Genomic DNA, 19,173 nt, shown 5'->3' on the forward strand with positions numbered 1-19,173 from the left:
GAGGTACAGTTTGATGTTTTGATATATACATTATGGAATGATTAAATCAAGCAAATTAACATATCCATCACCTCACATGCTTATTTTTTTCTTTTAGTGGTGCAAACATTTAAAATCTACTGTTAGCAATTTGAAATATATGTTACATTATTATTAACTGTAGTCACCTTTTGGAATAGATCTCAAAAACCTGTTTCCCTGTCTAACTGAAACTGTACTCTTTGACGAACATCTTGGCATCTCCCTACCCTGCCTACCCCACTTTCTGATTGCCCCACCCTCTAGTAACCTGTAAACCAGAAATCATGCTTCTGTCTACTTCTATTAGTGTGACTTTTTTAGATTCTTCATATAAGTAAGATTATGCAGTATTTGACTTCCTGTGCCTAGCTTATGTCACTTAGCATAGTGTCCTCAAGGTTCATCCTTGTTGCAAATGACAGAATTTCCTTCTTTTATAGGGCTGAATAGTATTCCATTGTGTATATCACATGGTTTTTTATCCATTCAAAGGTCAATTGCATATTTTGGCTATTGTGAATAATTCTGCAGTGAACATGGGAGTGTGGATATTGCTCTGAGATACTGATTTTTTAAAAAAAATTTTATTATTATTTTTTTGAAACGGAGTCTTTGCTCTGTTACCCAGGCTGGAGTGCAGCAGCATGATCTTGGCTCATGGCAGCCTTCGCCTCCCAGGCTCAAGCAATTCTCCTGCCTCTGCCTCCCAAGTAGTTGGGATTACAGGTGTGCACCACCATGCCCAGCTAATTTTTGTATTTTTAGTAGAGACGGGATTTCACCATCTTGGTCAGGCTGGTTTCAAACTCTGACCTCAATGATCCGCCTGCCTCGGCCTCCCAGAGTGCTAGGATTACAGATGTGAGCCACTATGTCTGGCTTGATACTGATTTTAATTCTTTTGGTTATGCACCTGGAAATGAGATTATTGGGATCATATAGTAGTTCTATTTTTAGTTTTTTGAGGAACCTCCATCCTGTTTTCCATAATGGATATACTAATTTACATTGCCACCAACGGTATGCAAAGGCTCCCTTTCTTCACATCCTCACTAACACTTATCTTGTGTCTGTTAGATAATAGCTAATCTAACAGCTGTGAGGTGATACCTCCTTGTATTTTTTTTTTTTTTTTTTTTTGAGATGGAGTTTCGCTCTTGTCACCCAGGCTGGAGTGCAATCTCAGCTCACTGCAACCTCTGCCTCCCAGGTTCAAATGATTCTCCTGCCTCAGCCTCCTGAGTAGCTGGAATTACAGTCATGCACCACCATGCCTGTCAAATTTTGTATTTTTAGTAGAGATAGGGTTTCTCTATGTTGGTCAGTCTGGTCTCTAACTCCCGACCTCAGGTGATCCGCCCGCCTCAGCCTCCCAAAGTGCTGGGATTACAGGCGTGAGCCACTGTGCCTTGCCAGCCTTGTTGTATTTTTAATTTGGATTTCCCTGATGATTAGTGATGTTGAGTTTTGCTTATTCCTGATCTATATACCTGTTGGACATTTTTGTGTCTTCTTTTGATAAATATCTATTCAAGTCCTTTGCCCACTTTTTAATTCAGTGATTTGTTTTCTTGCTATTTATTTGAGTTCCTTATGTATTTTGGATACTAACTCCTTATATGTATCAGATATATATCAGCAAATATTTTCTCCCAATCTGTAACTTGCCTCTTCATTCTGTTAATTGTTTCCTTGCCGTGCAGAAGCTTTTTAGTTTGGTGCAGTTTATTTGTCTACTATGGCTTTTGTTACCTGTGCTTTTGGGGTTATATTTTAAAAAGTCATTATCTAGACCAATGCCATGGAGCTATTTATATTCTTGATTGCCTAGCCCTAGTATAATGCCCGACAGAGTAGGAACTTATATGTGTTTATAGAATTTGGTTCTATAAACAGATCATTTTAATACTACATTAACATTTTTAGAATATAAATGTGCCTTTCTTTAAATTATCTCTTCTTCCATAGTAACTGATTCCATGGAGTTTGTATGAAGTTAGTAGTTTATTGTCTTCTAGTGGTTACTTTCCCTGTAACTTGCCTTTTGACCTTTCATCATTTTTATTTTTAAAACAGAGACTGGGTTTTTGAGGCGGAGTCTTGCACTGTCACCCAGGCTGGAGTGCAGTGGCGCGATCTTGCCTCACTGCAAGCTCTGCCTCCCGGGTTCACGCCATTCTCCTGCCTCAGCCTCCCTAGTAGCTGGGACTACAGGCGCCCGCAGCCATGCGTTGTTGCCCAGGCTGGCCTGAAGTGTTCTGCCCGTATCAGCCTCCCAAAGATTATAGGCATGAGCTACCTCATTTAGCCCTGCCTTTTAATGTTTTACCTTTAAAAAAAAAACTCTATGTAGAATGAAATAGAATTAGTGGAAGTAAATACCAAAAAAGTAATTTTTTAATTTTTTGGTAGAACTGGGTGTGGGTGATTAGTGGCACCCGCCCTGTAGTCCCAGCTGCTTGGGAGGCTAAGGTGTAAGAATCGCTTGAACCCGGGAGGCAGAGGCTGCAGTGAGCCAAGATTGCACTACTGCACTCCAGCCTGGGCGACAGAGTGAGACCCTGTCTTTAAAAAAGAAAAAAATAAATAAAAAAATAAAGCTCTCATTTATGCTACTTCCTTTCTACCCCTACTGTTGCAGCTTTAATTCAGATCCTCATCACCTTTTATTTAGATTATTCTTCAGTTTTTCTAAGTGATCTCTCTGTGTTCATTATTAGGCTTTTTCCAGTTTATCCTCTACACAGTGAATATCTTCCTATGAGATTCCCTTTCCTAAAACCTTTTTTTTTTTTTTTTTTTCTAAGATAGAGTCTCGCTCGGTCGCCCAGGCTGGAGTGCAGTGGCGCGATCTTGGCTTACTGCAAGCTCCACCTCCTGAGTTCACGCCATTCTCCTGCCTCGGCCTCCTGAGTAGCTGGGACTACAGGCGCCCACCACCACGCCCGGCTAATTTTTTTATATTTTCAGTAGAGACAGAGTTTCACCGTGTTAGCCAGGATGATCTCGATCTCCTGACCTTGTGATTCACCCGTCTCGGCTTCCCAAAGTGCTAGCATTACAGGCGTGAGCCACCGCACCCGGCCCCCTAAAACCTTTTAATGCCTACAGAGTAAAATCTGGATGTCTGTTTGCCCACCTGTCCAATCTCATTTTTCACTATGTCCCTCAGACTTCGTACTTAGTAATACTGCACTACTTGTGGTTTTACACCCCCTCCACACACACTAATGCTTTTTCACTCCTTATGCCTTTGCATATATATTCCAGTGGTCTAGAATGCTTTTCTCCCATAATCTCTTTACCAATTTTTTTCATCTGTAAAGACCGTACAGGACCCCTAACTTCTCTGTATAACTTTCCATGAGATGTTCTTCATGTAATTTGATAGTCATTTCCTTCTTTGTCCTGTTTCTGAACCTTGTACTTCTTGTATTGTATGTATAGCACAGCATTATAGATGTTATAAATTGTTTGCATATCTATCTCTGTTAGATTTGAGAACAGGTATCTTGTGTTTATCTTCATGAGATAGGGAATTTTCATCACAGCCCAGAGCCTAGCACATAATAGGTGCTCAATAAATATTAATCAAACTGAATTCATTTAATTAAAAGGAAATCAGTGATTGGATGACAGTTACATTAGGACAGCCTAAGTTATGCTGCAGCAACAAAAATTCCCCAAATCTCAGTGGATGAACACATTTTATTCCTCACTCATGTAGAAGCCCACAGTAAGTTTACTAGTCAGAGATATAAGCTATTTGCATTTGTGATTCTGACTTTTCAACATGTTGTCTTCCTTGTCACCATGGAAAGGAGGTTTACACAATTGGCTTATAAAGGCTTTAAACTCAAAGCAACACATGTCACTTCCATTCACAGCCCAGTGGCCAAAACTAGTCATATGGCCCTACCTAACTGCAAGGGGGTGTACAGGAGAGCACATGGATATTTGATGAGTAGTAACTGTTTCTGCATCACCAACTATAAAAGATCCATTTTTAATCACATTATGAGAGGCTAAACAAATATAACACATTGTTTCGATCTTCAAGAGTTTATAATCTCATTGGGAAAAGAGAAGACACAAGATACACAACTTGAAAATTATTCCTATCAAGAATTATGACAGGAGGCCTGGCATGGTGGCTCATGCCTGTAATCTCAGCACTGTAGGAGGCCGGGGCGGGCAGATCACGAGGTCAGAAGATGGAGACCATCCTGGCTAACATGGTGAAACCCCTTCTTTACTCAAAATACAAAAAATTAGCCGGGCGTAGTGGCACGCGCGTGTAGTCCCAGCTACTTTGGAGGCTGAGGCAGAAGAATCACTTGAACCTGGGAGGCGGAGGTTGCAGTGAGCTGAGATCACACCACTGCACTCCAGCCTGGATGACAGAGCGAGACTCCGTCTCAAAAAAGAAAAAAAAAAAAAAAGAATTATGACAGGAATACTTTCCATTACATGGATCCTTTTTTAGTTACAGATAATGAACTTGTTGAGAATATATCACCTTGAGAATTGTTCTAGACTAGAAAACTAAAGTGCTGAGAGGTTGTAAAACAAACTAGTGGAAAAAGGAGATTGTACCTGAATTTTGAGGGACAAGACTTATTTGTTGTTGGATTTTACAATTCTGGATGCTTAGGCTGTATCTTCCTATTTGGACCTTTAACTGACAAGTAAAAACTGCTTTTGTAATAGTTGGGGTTTTTTAAGGTATTGTCTTTTAGTACTCTAATAATATGTTTTGTAATGATAAGTTTTCAATTTTCCTTTCCTAACAGGGACATTTTTGAAGAAGATAATTATAGCCCCATCCCTATTGTCAATGAAGAAGAATATAAAATTGTCATCAGCAAATTTCCCTTTCAAGATCCAGACCTTGAAAAGGTACAAGCTAGTTTTTAATTCAAGTATTTTCTTAAAAATAAATTCGTGGTATTTGTTACTACGTAATATTAAATATTAAGCTGAGACTGTAAATAAGAGTGGTTTCTTGGGGGACAAGTTTTTGTTGTATTGAGAAAACTATGTTTTGTTAAGTTTTAAAGAGTGTGTTACTACTACTACTACTACTACTACTACTACTACTACTACTACTACTGCTACTGAGATTTTGATGACGTTAAGAAGGGACTTTCCTGGGGATACTAGAAGTGGTTGCCCCAAATGTTAGGTGGATTCCCAGGAGAGGTGTTACTAATGTTGGGTGGATTCCAAATGAAAAATAGATTTATAGTAATAAGAGTATATCCTAGGGAAAGAAACAAGAATTTCTTTGAATTGTTTATCACTGTGGAAGATGTTAAAAGAAGTACACTTTTACAAAAAGTTTATCTTGGTTAAATAAGTGATATGTGAAAGCAATAGCTACCTGTAGATTTCTTCCTGAAGTAGGAATATATACATTTTTTGAGTCAGGATATCTGAATAAAAGACAGGGTAGAGAAAGTAAGTAGACCAGCCATGTAGGAGATTCTCAGAATGCACATGAATCCATGTGTGTGTGCATATATACGTGCAAACATGCTCCTTTGTACCTATCCAGTATCTTTGGGTAGAATTAGATCTCATTAGAAAAGGATGTCATAGTAACTGTAACTGTCACTTTTGTATTCTCTTTATTCTTGTTTTTTTCTCCTTACTCTTCTTTACTATTTTCCCAACTTTTTATAATTCATTACCTTTCTAAATTTTTATTACTTCAGCATGAGCAAGACCAAATTCTGAGTGAATCGTGACTGTAAATTTTTGTTATATTTTTGTATATGAACTAAGCGTATTATGTGTATTAGTCACTAAATACAGAACCAGGTAATTAAATGGATAGCTTGTAGATTATAGCTAATGCTGCCATTGCATATACCTATTAGCTATGTTTTAATACAAGAAGCCAGAATAATTATTCTAATTCTGTAGTTTTTGAAAGCCCAGTGAAAGTTGTTCTGTCAAGAAATATCACCAGAATATTCTCCATCTCATGGCTTAGTTTTTTTTTTTTTTTTAGTTACTGGTAATGAGTTTGTTCAGGCTAGTGTCTATATAAAGAGCACTAGACTAGGTCTAGATTCATGTGCTAGCTCTGCTTGTGGCTTTTTTTTTTTCTTTGAGATGGGGTTTTGCTCTTGTTGCCCAGGCTGGAGTGCGATGATGCCATCTCAGCTTACTGCAAACTCTGCCTCCTGGGTTCAAGCGATTCTCCTGCCTCAGCCTCCTGAGCAGCTGGGATTACAGGCATGCACCACCATGCCCAGCTAATTTTGTAATTTTTTTTAGTAGAGACAAAGGGTTTCACCATGTTGGTCAGGCTGTTCTCGAACTCCTGACCTCAGATGATCTGCCTGCTTCAGCCATACAAAGTGCTGGGATTACAGGCGTGAGCCACTGCGCCTGGCTGCTTGTGGCTTATTATAGGCAAATGACTGAGCCTGTGTGGGCATTTGTGCCTCATCTGTCAAATGAGGAGTTTGAACTCAGTAATCTCTAATATCCTTTCCAATCATATTAAACTATTCTAAATAGGTTTATAATTAAAAGCAAATTTAACTTTTCTTGCAGAGAGTTTCTAGTACGTGCAGTACCTCTTAAGTTCTTAGGAGTTGTATTCGTTGATCTATGTATTACTCACTATTAAAAAGAACTACTGTTAATAGTTAAAGTCACATGGAAAATTAGAATATGACAACTGAAAAATCTCATAAATTATTTAATAAAGTCTTTTGGTTGTGTATGTATATTTTTTCCTAGTTTAAGTATAATTTTCAGTTAAAACTATTAGAAAATATATAAAACTGTCAAATAACTTGAGTTATTTCCAACATAAATTATCAATGGAGGAGTAATAGTAAACATACATGCAAAAATATTTTTGTAGATAGCTATGTTAATTTTATTAGAATCATTTGGCCAAAATAAGAACATTTATATTCTGCCTTTAATGTCATTAAAATAATTTCAAATATTTTTCATATACCTACTATATACCAGAAACAGTACTGTGTGCTAGATTTTTAGTCTTTGGTGTCAAGGAGCTTATAGTCAAGTGAGGGTAGATAAAATAAATAAGAAATTATAATTCACAGAAGTTTGCATTGCTTAAGATAGGGGATGCACCATGCAGAAAGGCTGCATAAAGGTCAAAGTAGATGAATACAAGAGATGAAGATCAAGAGATGTAAATTGGAGTAGAAAGGGCCAGACCATAATGGCCCTACTAAACAGTGTTAGAGAGTTTATCCTTTTTCCTGAGGGTTATGGGAAGCCATGAAAGAATTTTAAGTGGTAAAAACATAGCCAGATTTGTGCTTTAGGAAGATCTCTCTGGCAAATATGTGGAGAATGGATTGGAAAAGAGTAAGACTGGTGGCAGGGAGACCACCTAGTAGATTTTTGCATTTATCTTGATGAGAGAAGAGGGTTATGTAGCCTGAATGGGGGTTATGGTCATTGAAGCTGATTTGAGATGCTTAGAAGGTAGGAGCAACAGGAGTTGCTGATTATGTGCATATGAGGGGTAACAGAGATAAAGGAGTCAAGTAAGATAACTAAGTTTCTACCTTGGATGGTGGCAGCATTCACTGTGATAAGAAACACAAGAGGAGCAGATTTAGAAGAAAAAGATGATAATTTCACTTTTGGACCTATTGAGTATATCTCAAATGGTACAGCCAAATGGAGCTGTCCAATGGGTCGATACGTGAATTTGGACTTGAGAAAGATTTGATCTGGAGTTGTAGATTTGGAGATATTGGTACTTGCATGGTGATTGCATGGTGATTGAAGACTATATGGGATCGTCCAAGAAAAGTATACCTAGTAGGAAGAGAGGGTTTAGGACGGAACCCGAAAGCACAGCAATAATTAAGTAATGGCTAGAGGAGAAGAAACAGAGTAGGTAGAGAAAAAGGAGGAAAACCAGTGTGGGCAGGAGTCCAAGGAAGGAGAGATCATTTATGAAGTAGGAGTGGGTCAACTGTGTCAGATTCTTCAAAAAAGTCAGGTAACATGAGAGCTGAAGAAACCACTGGATTGAACAACTGTGAGATCACTGGTGGTCTTGGTGACGGTACTTTCACCAGTATAACAAGGTTGCAATGAAGGTGAAGATAGAAGGGTATATTAGACTTAATGAAATAGAAAAGAGGGTTTTTTTGGTAACAATCTTGGAAGGAGTTTACCTTTTAGAGACTGAGAATTTCAAATGGATAATGACTTATAAAGTAGTTTAGCCAGGAAGCACCCTGTAAGCCATTGGCTGCATACCAGTGTTTAATGGCATAGAGGTCAGAAACCTGCTATAAGGTATTCTAGGAGTAATGGAATAAACTCGGTAACTTCTTGAAGTGGCATCAAGCCTTCACTGAAGGTAAGTGAAGAGAGTCTTAGAATTATTTAATTACTCTGAGCTGGAAAGCTTGCCTGTAATTTTCATGGCCACCCTGACTCTTGCATGATAAATACACAAAGAAGCAGACAGCTAGGCATCACCCACAGACAGAATACTCATCGTCAGAATACACCAGAGGTACTGGTATGTGTTTTCTCTGCTTGTTGGAAGTCTGATAATATGATTTAAGAAACAAGGGTAAATTGCCACATTATTTTCTTCAGAAATAATTTGATAAAATATCAAAAATATAGAAATATAACAGGGTTTTTGATGCAGGTATTTGCTATTCAAGTGTGAAATCAATTTAATTACATTTTTAGTGATTAGCATGTCTTTTTCTAAAATTTCAAAAACAATATTAACTTTCTTTTTCTACAGCAATCTTTCCCAAAGAAATTCCCCATGTCTCAGTCAGTGCCTCATATTTACATTCAAGTTAAAGAATTTATTTATGCCAGCCTTAAATTTTCAGAGTCACTACACCGGAGGTAAGTTTACTAATCACAAATGCATTTTTGTCATAACTTTTATGAAACATTAATACTTTATTTTTATACCATAACTTTTTTTTTCCTCAACTTTTATTTTAGGTTCATGGGGTACGTGTTTGTTACAAGGGCATATTGTAGAATGCTGAGGTTTAGGGTATGCTTGAACCTGTCACCCAGGTAGTGAGCACAGTACTCAATAGGTAGTTTTTCAACTCCTGTCTCCCCTTCTTATAGTCCCCAGTATCTGTTGTTTCCATTTTTGCATGCATGTGTATCTAATGTTTAGCTCCCACTTATAAGTGAAAACATGCAGTATTTGGTTTTATGTTTCTGCATTAGTTTGCTTAGGCTATTAGCCTCCAGCTGCATTCATGTTGCTGCAAAGGACATGATTTTGCTCTTTTTTATGGCTGTGTAGTGTTCCATGGGGTTTATATACCACATTTTCTTTATCCAATCCAACATTGCTATCAATGGAGAGGCGCTACTTGCAACTAGTGGGTAGAGGCCAGGGGTGCTGCCATAGACACCTAGGTTGATTCTATGTCTTTGCTATTGTGAATAGTGCTATAGTGAACATATGGGTACATGTGTCTTTTTGGTAAAATGATTTATTTTCCTTTGCATATATCCCCAATAATGGGATTGCTGGGTTGAATGGTAGTTCTTTTTGTTTGTTTTTGTTTTTGTTTTGTTTTGTTTTGAGACAGGATCTCACTCTGTTGCCCAGGCTGGAATGAAGTGGCACAATTATGGCCCACTGCAGCCTCGACCTCCTGGGCTCAAGTGATCCTCCCACCTCGGCCTTCCAAGTAGCTGGAACCACAGGTTCACGCCACTACACCTGGCCAATTTTTGTATTTTTAGTGGAGATGAGGTTTTGCCATGTTGGTCAGGCTGGTTTCGAACTTCTGGCCTCAAGCAATTCACCCACCTCGGCCTCTCAAAGTGCTGAGATGACAGGCACAATCTACTGTGCCTGGCCCACAGATTTTTAAAAGTAGTATTTTAATAAAAAGTAAAAAGATACAAAAATGTTAGCTTATATCTAAGGCAGTAGTTCTCAACTGGGGATAATTTTGGTTCTGCCACCACCTCCTCCCCACAAATTTGGCAATGTCTAGAAACATGTTTGGTTGTTACAGTTCGGGGGAGAGGCGCTACTTGGAACTAGTGGATAGAGGCCAGGGGTGCTGCCAAACATCCAAATGTGCAAGACAGTCTCCAAAACAAAGTATTATCCACCGTAAAATGTCAATAGTGCCGAGATGGATAATCCGTGGTTTAAGGACAGTTTAACTGTTGTGATAATGAGGCTGTATCCAAGAAATCATTATTTACTTAAATTGAAGGCCTAATGGTTAGGAGAAAAGAATTTGTTTTTTAGTGCTAGCTTAGTAATACTTAGGATGTTAAGAAACATCATATTAAAATTAGTTTAAGGTAATTTATTTCTTTGACGACTTAAAAAATCTTGATGAAAATGTATAACTTAGTTATATTAAAAATTAAATTTGTTAATTATATCTAGAAAGAGCTCATGTCAGTTTGTATTTTAAAAATAATTTTTAGCTGTAGTTGTGTATGAAGTTTCTTTCAAAGTGCCTGTCTTTTGGGGCTGGGCGCGGTGGCTCACGTCTGTAATCCCAGCACTTTGGAAGGCCAAGGTGGGAGAATTACTTGAGTCCAGGAGTTCAAGACCAGCCTGGGCAACATAGCGCAACCCTGTCTCTGTAAAATATTTGAAACTAGCTGGGCATGGTGGCATGCACATGTAGGCCCAGCTACTCAGAATGTTGAAGTATGAGAATCGCTTGAGTCCAGGACTTTGAGCCTACAGTGAGCTATACTTGCACCACTGCACTCCAGCCTGGGTGACAAAGTGAGACTCTGGCTCAAAAACAATAATAAAAATAATAAAATGGCAAAGTTACTATCCCGTGACAGAGTTGGAATTTAGGAATAGTTTTATTTCCTTATACCAAGTCCTCCATGATTTTTCTGTAGTTGTTAATTGGATACATTTAAATTATGCCATATATGAATATTCTACTTTATGGAAAATGTCCCTTTTGCAAAGTTAAATTGAAGTTTGCGATTTAATAAATATGGGTCATTGTAGTTTATTTAAAGATACAAATTAATGACTTGGGGAAAATTATTTTAGTAAATTGTGTTAAATTATTTAGGATGTTAACTAACCATATTCATTATTTTTTATTAAAGTTTGTAAAAAGTTTAATAATATCAGTCTTTCTGTTTAGCTCAACAGAAATAGACGATATGCTTAGAAAATCAACAAATCTGCTGCTGACCAGAACTTTGAGTAGCTGTTTACTGAACCTTATTAGAAAACCTCATATAGGTTTGACAGAGGTAGGTTAAAAAGACACATATAGTGAAATGTTTCATTGTATGAAACAATTATTTTAAATTATTGCTGAACATCATTCTGTAAAACTAGCTTCCTGTTTTAAATGTATTAATGTAAGCAGATTTGTTTTCAAAATGAAAATAACCAGTGTAAATTCCAGAAATGTGAGGATGCCAGGCACAGTGGCTCATGCCTCTAATTTGAGAGTTTTGGGAGGCCAAGGCAGAAGGATTGCTTGAGGTCAGGAGTTTTAGACCAGCCTGGGCAATATAGTGAGACCCTGTCTCTACAAAAAATGAAGAATATTAGCCAGGCGTGGTATTGTGCAACTGTATTCCTAGCTACTCAAGACTTGAGCTCAGGAGGTTGAGGCTGCAGTAAGTGACAATCATACCACTGCAGTACACAGCCTAGGTGAGAGCAAGACCCTGTCTCTGGAAGAAAAAAAAAAAGTGAGGGAAAAGGGTTCATATAGGGAATAGTTGATAAAGATGTTAGAACATCTGTTTAGATTTCTGATTGCCAGACTACAGGAAAAGCCAAAATCCTAATTTTTTACTTGCTAAATGTTTAAGATTTGAAACATAATATGAAAAGTTATTTTAAAATAACTGGCAATTAGATTCTTGATGTGTGTGTGTGTATATATATACATATAAAAATTCATAAGCAGTATTTGCAGCAGGCTTTTAAAATCACATAGTTGTATCCTATAATGCTGTAGTTATGTAGATATGGTACAGTTGCTGGAAGTAATAGTCCTATTTTTAAAAATTAGGTGATTTTACATACATGTAACCTGTATTTTACTGGATATATCTTGTGTTTTCTAGCTGGTGCAAATCATCATAAACACAACACACCTGGAACAAGCTTGTAAATATCTTGAGGACTTTATAACTAACATTACAAATATTTCTCAAGAAACTGTTCATACTACGAGACTTTATGGACTTTCTACTTTTAAGGTATGTAAAAATTTGACCAAAAGTTTTCATTTCAGTCACTGTAAACAAACGTTAAGAAATTAAAGACTGTTCTTATTATATGCAAGATCTACTATATTCCTAAAAATTAAGAATAGAGGTAATCATTGTCAACAATGAACAGATAAATGTAAGTTTCTTTTTGGCACCATAAACATCTTATTAACATGGAGAAAAGTATACTTATTTTCTACAATGTATTACGCTTTGTTCATGTTTTGATGATTTATAGTAGTGCTGAATAGGTCTAACTGAATTAATATTTCACAGTTTAAAAATTAATTCTATATGAGTGTTTATGTTTGAAAATTTTAAATGTAAGACAAATTAAATAAGGATAGATTTGTCTTCCATCCTTGATTGGTTCTGATCTGAAGAAAAATAAGTATTATTACATGTCATTGAAGTCCTGCTTGTTTTGTGGATGGGAAGATTTCTGTTTGAATAATATACAGGATATACTAAGGATTAATTAACGGTTGTTTTAGATAGAATGCAAGATTAAATAATTTCATAAGCTATTTTATTATTTTATTGATTTGGAGTCATAGATGAGACACTGGCTTAGTCTAGTGTATATAAATCCCCTTGCATTGAATATTTTGTTAAACTAATGATAAACCATGTACTGATCACTTATCTGTAAAATGGGCTTGCTAATTCAACCTTATAGCTCTTTCTAAAAGTTTCCTGTTAAAAAGAATTCTCTTTAACTACTTTTGTTATATTATCAATCACCCCCAAGATTTTGTTGTAATAACTTGCATTTTAAAAAATGAATGTACTGGCTGGGCGTGGTGGCTCACGCCTGTAATCCCAGCACTTTGGGAGGCCGAGGCTGGTGGATCACAAGGGCAGGAGATTGAGACCATCCTGGCTAACACGGTGAAAGCCCATCTCTACTAAAAATACAAAAAATTAGCTGGGCATGGTGGCGGGCACCTGTAGTCCCAGCTACTCAGGAGGCTGAGGCAGGAGAATGGCGTGAACCCGGGAGGTGGAACTTGCGTTGAGCGGACATCACGCCACTGCACTCCAGCCTGGACAACAAAGTGAGACTCCATCTCAAAAAAAACACAAAAAAATGAATGTTCTTGTGTTTAAAAATAACTAATTTAATATTAACATTTAACCATACTTTGAAAGTGTGAAGTCCACAAACAACCCTGGAATGCTAGAATTATCTGCTTGGCCCCCAAATATTATGCTCCTCTGGTGCCTCTTGAGCTAATGTAGTCATTTCAATACATAAGACACAAATGCAGAATGATATCTGAATCAGCAGACTTACAAAATTAGTTATTAAAACTTAGAAGCCTAAAAAAGCAGGCATTCATTTATTCAGATAATATAGTACAGTGATTAAATTCATATACTCTGAAGTTAGATTGCTCTGTGGTCTTGGGCAAGTTCTTTAATGTAAGTGATCCCAAGTTTCTTTATCTATAAAATTAGAGTAACAGTACGGTACCTACTTCATGTGATTATGAGGAGTAAAGAAGATACTTAGCACAGAACCATTCACTGTATATAAATCATGCTCTGAGCACTCTGTTTAGACTCTGAGAATACAAAAATGTATCCCTGCCCTCAAGAAGCTCAGAGGAGGAAAAAAATAAAAGACACTTAATATGGTATGGTAAGTGTGATAATATAGGAGGAGACGCCACAAGTTTTTAGTCACTTACTTATCCAAGGACAAATTGATTCTTAGCTTTTATGTTAGATTTTACATAATGCTTCTACTTTCTCTTCATTGTTCTCTCTGTCCTTACATCCATGTGTTACTCATACTCTGTCAAGAAGGGATTTCTCAGGCTTAGAATTGTAGGCATATTTAACTGTTAACTTTACATTTAATATGCTTACCCAGTACTCTCTGATTAAAACATGAATTACTTTAGCATCTTGTGTTTCTAGGGATCTTAGAGTAATTTTCTTATCGATTATAAGCCAAAGAACCAAAGATACTGGAACACAATGCTCTTAGATTAGGGGATCTTGGAACTGTATTTCTCAAAATCTGCCTGTTGGGAAAGAATGTTTAGAAATGTTAACTGTGGTTCATCATTCCAGAGTTGGAACCACAACTATCATTGCATACTCCTTGGTGGATTTCCTTGGAAATCAAGTTCTGCTCTGTAAATAGCGAAGCATCTTTGTTTTTTGTTGTTTATTTGTTCGTTTTGTTTTCACACAGAACTCAGTAAATGCTTTTCTGTTTTCTAATATGTGAGCAAGAGCTGTTTTCATCTTAATATTTGAAGGTCAAGTATTTTTCAGTTCTATCTTTTGGTCTGTTTCAAGAGGAATTTGTCTCAAAATGTGATAAGGGGAAGTACTTCAACAGGGAGGATTGTTAAATCAATATTAAAGTGAATTACTGAGGGACACTGGGGAATTTCCATTCACAGTGAATAGTCTGTTGCCTCTTTCACAGAAACGATTGAAGTACAGTCTTGACTGTAGACATTTGATTGGATTATTTAGCCTATTAGCCTGATTTTTTTTTCAGTTCAGTGACCCTAGAAAACACATTTCTATTTGATTGCTTAATGATTCTGGAAACAAGCACTTAATGATACCTATACCTCCATTTGCTTCCCTTCCAAAAACTACATATGCACACACAAACTGCCTGATCTTGTGTCATATATATTTAGGTTATGAAATAGTGTATAGACAGTTTTGTTAACTTGTTTGCTAACTCTGTAAGTGACATAAAAGAAGTTCATTAAGTAGTTCCTACCCTCAAGCAGTACCTCAGCTTTTTGAAAGTAACTCAGACCCAAATAGAGAGCTACTTAAAGCTAATATAAGACTTCTCCTACCTGGAAAAATTTGCATCAATATAGACGAAAACAATGGAAATACTATTCCCTTTCTAACTTGTGTGGTAGAGAAATAGTCCAGTTCTTTCTCTTTGGCGTCAGGGATCTTTAACTTGACTCCAAGGAGCTCTTTCAGCCCGCTACTCTGAAGACTTTTCTTTTGAGTCCTGGCAGTAATTGCAACTGTCAATGCCTAGAAGAAATGCACTTCTGATTCTTTTCTAACTTGCTTTTTTTTTTTCTTTTTGTCTGCTAATGACTATGTAGCAAAGCTTTTCAGGATTGTGGCTGAAGTGACAGTAGTAAATTGTCTTTAAGGGCTTGAAATTCTCTTCCTATGGAGCAAGGACATGGTACATGTCAGTTCTCCCCAACTTGATCTACAGATTTAATATATTCCCTGCTAATATCCCAGCAAGTTTTTCTGTGGATGTTGACAAAGTGATCTTTAACTTTGTATGGAGACAGAAGACCCGGAAGAACCAACAGAGTATTGAAGAAGAACAAAGTTGGAGGACTGATACTACCCATCTTCAAGACTTTCTATACAGCTGTAGTAATGAGGCCAGGTGCCGTGGCTAACACCTGTAATCCCAGCACTTTGGGAGGCCGAGGTGGGCAGATCATGAGGTCGAGAGATCAAGACCATCCTGGCCAACATGGTGTAACCCTGTCTCTACTAAAAATACAAAAATTAGCTGGGTGTGGTGGTGTGCACATGTAATCCCAGCTACTCGGGAGGCCGAGGCAGGAGAATCGCTTGAACCTGGGAGGCAGAGGTTGCAGTGAGCCGAGATCGTACCGCTGCACTCCAGCCTGGCGACAGAGTGAAACTCTGTCTCAAAAACAAAACAAAACAAAACAAAACAAAGTTGTAGTAATGAATAAGATGTGGTATTGGACAAACAACAGACAAATAGATTAATGGAACAGATTAAAGACCCCAGAAATAGACCCACATAAATATAGTCAACTGAATTTTGACAAAGGAGCAAAGGTAATAAAATGTAGCAAAGATAGTTTTTTCAGCAAATAGTGCTGGAACAACTGGACATCCACATGCAGAAAAATGAATCTAGACCAGACCTTACACCCTTCACAAAAACTGACTCAAAAATGTTTCACAGATCTATATGTAAAATGCGAATTGATAAAACCCCTAGAAGATAACATAGGAGAAAATCTAGATGACCTTGGGTGGGGCAATGACTTTTTAGTCTTGATTGTTCCCCAAAGGAACAATCCATGATAGAAATCATTGATAAACTGAACTTCGTTAAAAATTTAGACTTCTATTCTATGAAAGACGGTGTGAACAGAATGAGAAGACAAGCCACAGAACTGGGAGAAAATATTTGCAAAAGACTTATCTGGTAAAGGACTCTTGTCCGAAATATGCAAATAACTCTTAAAACTCAACAAGAAGAAAATGAACTATTGATTTTAAAATGGGCCAAAGATCTTAACATATACCTCAGCAAAGAAGATACAGAGATGCCAGATAAGCATATGAAATGATGTTCCATATATATATCATAAGGGAAATGCAAATTAATACAACAGTGAGATACCACTACACACCTATTAGAGTGGCCAAAATTCAGAACAATGACAGCATCAAACACTGACAAAGATGTGGAGCAACAGAAACTCTTACTCATTGCTGGTGGGAATGCAAAATGCTACAGCCTCCTTGGAAGACCGTTTGGCAGCTTCTTATAAAGTGAAACACAGTCTTACCATATGATGCAGCAGTTGTGCTTCTTGGTATTTATTCCAAGGAGTTGAAAACTTAGGTTCACCCAAAAACTTATACATGGATGTTTATAGCAGCTTTATTCATAATTGCCCAAACTTGGAAGCAACCAAAATGTCCTTCAGTAGGTGAATGTATAAATAAACCCTGGTATATCTGGACCATGGAATATTATTAAGTACTAAAAGGAAATGGGCTATCTAGCCGTTGATATGGATGAAACTTAAATGCATATTATTAAGTGAAAGGAGCCAATCTGAAAAGGCTACATATTGTATGATTGCAACTATGTGACATTCTGGAAAAGAGAAAGCTATGGAGACAATAAAAAAATTAATGGTAGCCAGGGGTGAGGGAGTGGTGGAGGGGTAAATAAGTGAAGCTCAGAGGATGTTTAGGGCAGTGAAACTATTGCTCTAGAAGTATATAATTGTGTATACATGCATCAAAACCCATAAAATGTAAAACACTATGAGTGAATCCATTGTACACTGTGGACTTTGGAATATGTGGGGTATGTAGTAAATCTCTGTAGTTTCTGTTCAGTTTTACTGTTAACCTAAAACTACTCTAAAAAATAGTCTGTTTAAATTGCAAAAGAAAGGTGAACACACTTGTAACTATGAGATGAAGAAATAAAGCATTACTAGCACTGTAGAAGCCTTCCTCATTCCTCTCCTTTGTCACTATCTCTTTTCCTCTCAGTACTGACTTTTAACGGCACAGAGTAGTTTTGCCTGTTTCTGAGTTCTATTTAAATGAAATCACACAGAGTGCTTCTTTTTGTGTGTCTGACTTCTTTTACTCAGCATGACTTGGGGTATTTCATTTGTGGTGTTGTATGTAGCTATAGTTTATTTATTTTGAATTCAATATGGTATTCCATGATAGAATTTACTACACCTTATTTATTTGTGTGTGAACTGTATCACTTTTGGCTATTTAGAAACTTTTCTTTTGCTTTCTTACTGGTTATTGACTGGATACGTGACCTCTTTCTGAGATATTACCGTATGAGTAAAATATAATTTACGTTTATTTAATTTTTAGTTGTGAAGATACAAATTCAGAAACTGGCATAAACATTTAGAACTAATGAGGTATTATTGGCAGTTTAAAATTTTTTCATTTTAATTAAAATGTTATATTGTTTTATATATGTAAAGTTGATTTATTGCTTTGTGAAGGCACTTGCAAAATTACGCCTTGACTGATTAATTGTATGTCAGCTTCTGATTACTTATATGCTTTTTTATTGATGGAGTGTTCCTTTGTAAAATTCCTTGTATTGTGTATGCAATTTGATTGCCATTTAAAAAAGGCAGTGTATATGACATTTATTTCTTTTGTCATCCTTTACCACCAACTTCTTCTTTTCTGGTCTTCCCCCATTACAGAGGACTGTATAAAGCAGTTTTTTGCTTACAGCTGATTTAATACATTTGAATGATATAAAATCCTAAAATGTAAGTTAGAAAACAACCAAAAGCAAAAGCAGATTGAATAACAAATATATATGGAATAGAATGAGTAATTAGATCCCTTCGTAAATAGAATAGAAAAGTAAATAAGGGACATGCTACTTTGCCAAAAACATGAAAGGTAACAGGAAAAATAAAAACATTTTTTCAGTTCTGTAAACAAAAGAGGAGGATCAACAAAATGTAGAGACCTCAATCCTCATAGGTAAGAGTGCTCAGCTTTCTGTTTTTTTTTTTAAATATCATCAGTAATCAGTTAATTATAGCAAATGCCACTTACAAAGATCATGGAAAGCAGAAATAGAGTATGGAGAGAAATGGTTGAGGACTACTTTAAAAAGCTATTTATATCAGATGATTTGCAAACCTGATGACAAACAACCACTTAAGGAGTGGCAGATGCTACCACAAAGCCATTAGTCATTATTTGTGAACACTTTTGAGGTACAAAAGCCCCTGAAAAATAGAAAGGTAAACATGTAGCACCCGCTTTTTAAAAAGGAAAAGAAGGTAACTTAGGTAATTGGAGAATTAGAGAAGTATTTAGTTTACAGTGACCTGTGACAATCTCAGATAATCCAAAGACTGGATTTTGAATTATTCCAGACACTGAGTATAGCTCAAAACCCATATATCCTTCTACAAGTGAGGTAATTAGCAGGTGGCTCTATGAGAGATTTAGATTATTCTAGGCTAGGCTACTTTGATAAAGAACAAGAAATGAAATATTTTGTCTTGTCTAAAGTAAGGCTTTAATTGTGTCCCAAAAGATAGTCCTGTAAATAAAGCAGTCATTCCTTAGATGGTTCTGTCTAAACTGAGTGTCATTTTTCAC

The 19,173-nt window shown here is 36.7% G+C and overlaps 1 protein-coding gene across 9 annotated transcripts in view; it reads left to right on the forward strand.

Annotated features, from left to right (window-relative positions):
• Nucleotides 1-19,173, forward strand: part of EXOC6 (exocyst complex component 6) — a 304,230-nt gene that overhangs the window by 186,047 nt on the left and 99,010 nt on the right. For all 9 annotated transcript variants that reach the window (XM_073019177.1, XM_073019178.1, XM_007963577.3 and 6 more), the window contains 4 exons: nt 4,815-4,920; nt 8,798-8,907; nt 11,175-11,286; nt 12,118-12,252. In XM_073019177.1, coding sequence (XP_072875278.1) covers nt 4,815-4,920; nt 8,798-8,907; nt 11,175-11,286; nt 12,118-12,252 — 463 coding nt within the window. The remainder of the gene's footprint in view (nt 1-4,814; nt 4,921-8,797; nt 8,908-11,174; nt 11,287-12,117; nt 12,253-19,173) is intronic.

The sequence above is a fragment of the Chlorocebus sabaeus genome, chromosome 9 (assembly GCF_047675955.1).
Source record: "Chlorocebus sabaeus isolate Y175 chromosome 9, mChlSab1.0.hap1, whole genome shotgun sequence".
In the NCBI taxonomy this organism is placed as follows: Eukaryota; Metazoa; Chordata; class Mammalia; order Primates; family Cercopithecidae; genus Chlorocebus; species Chlorocebus sabaeus.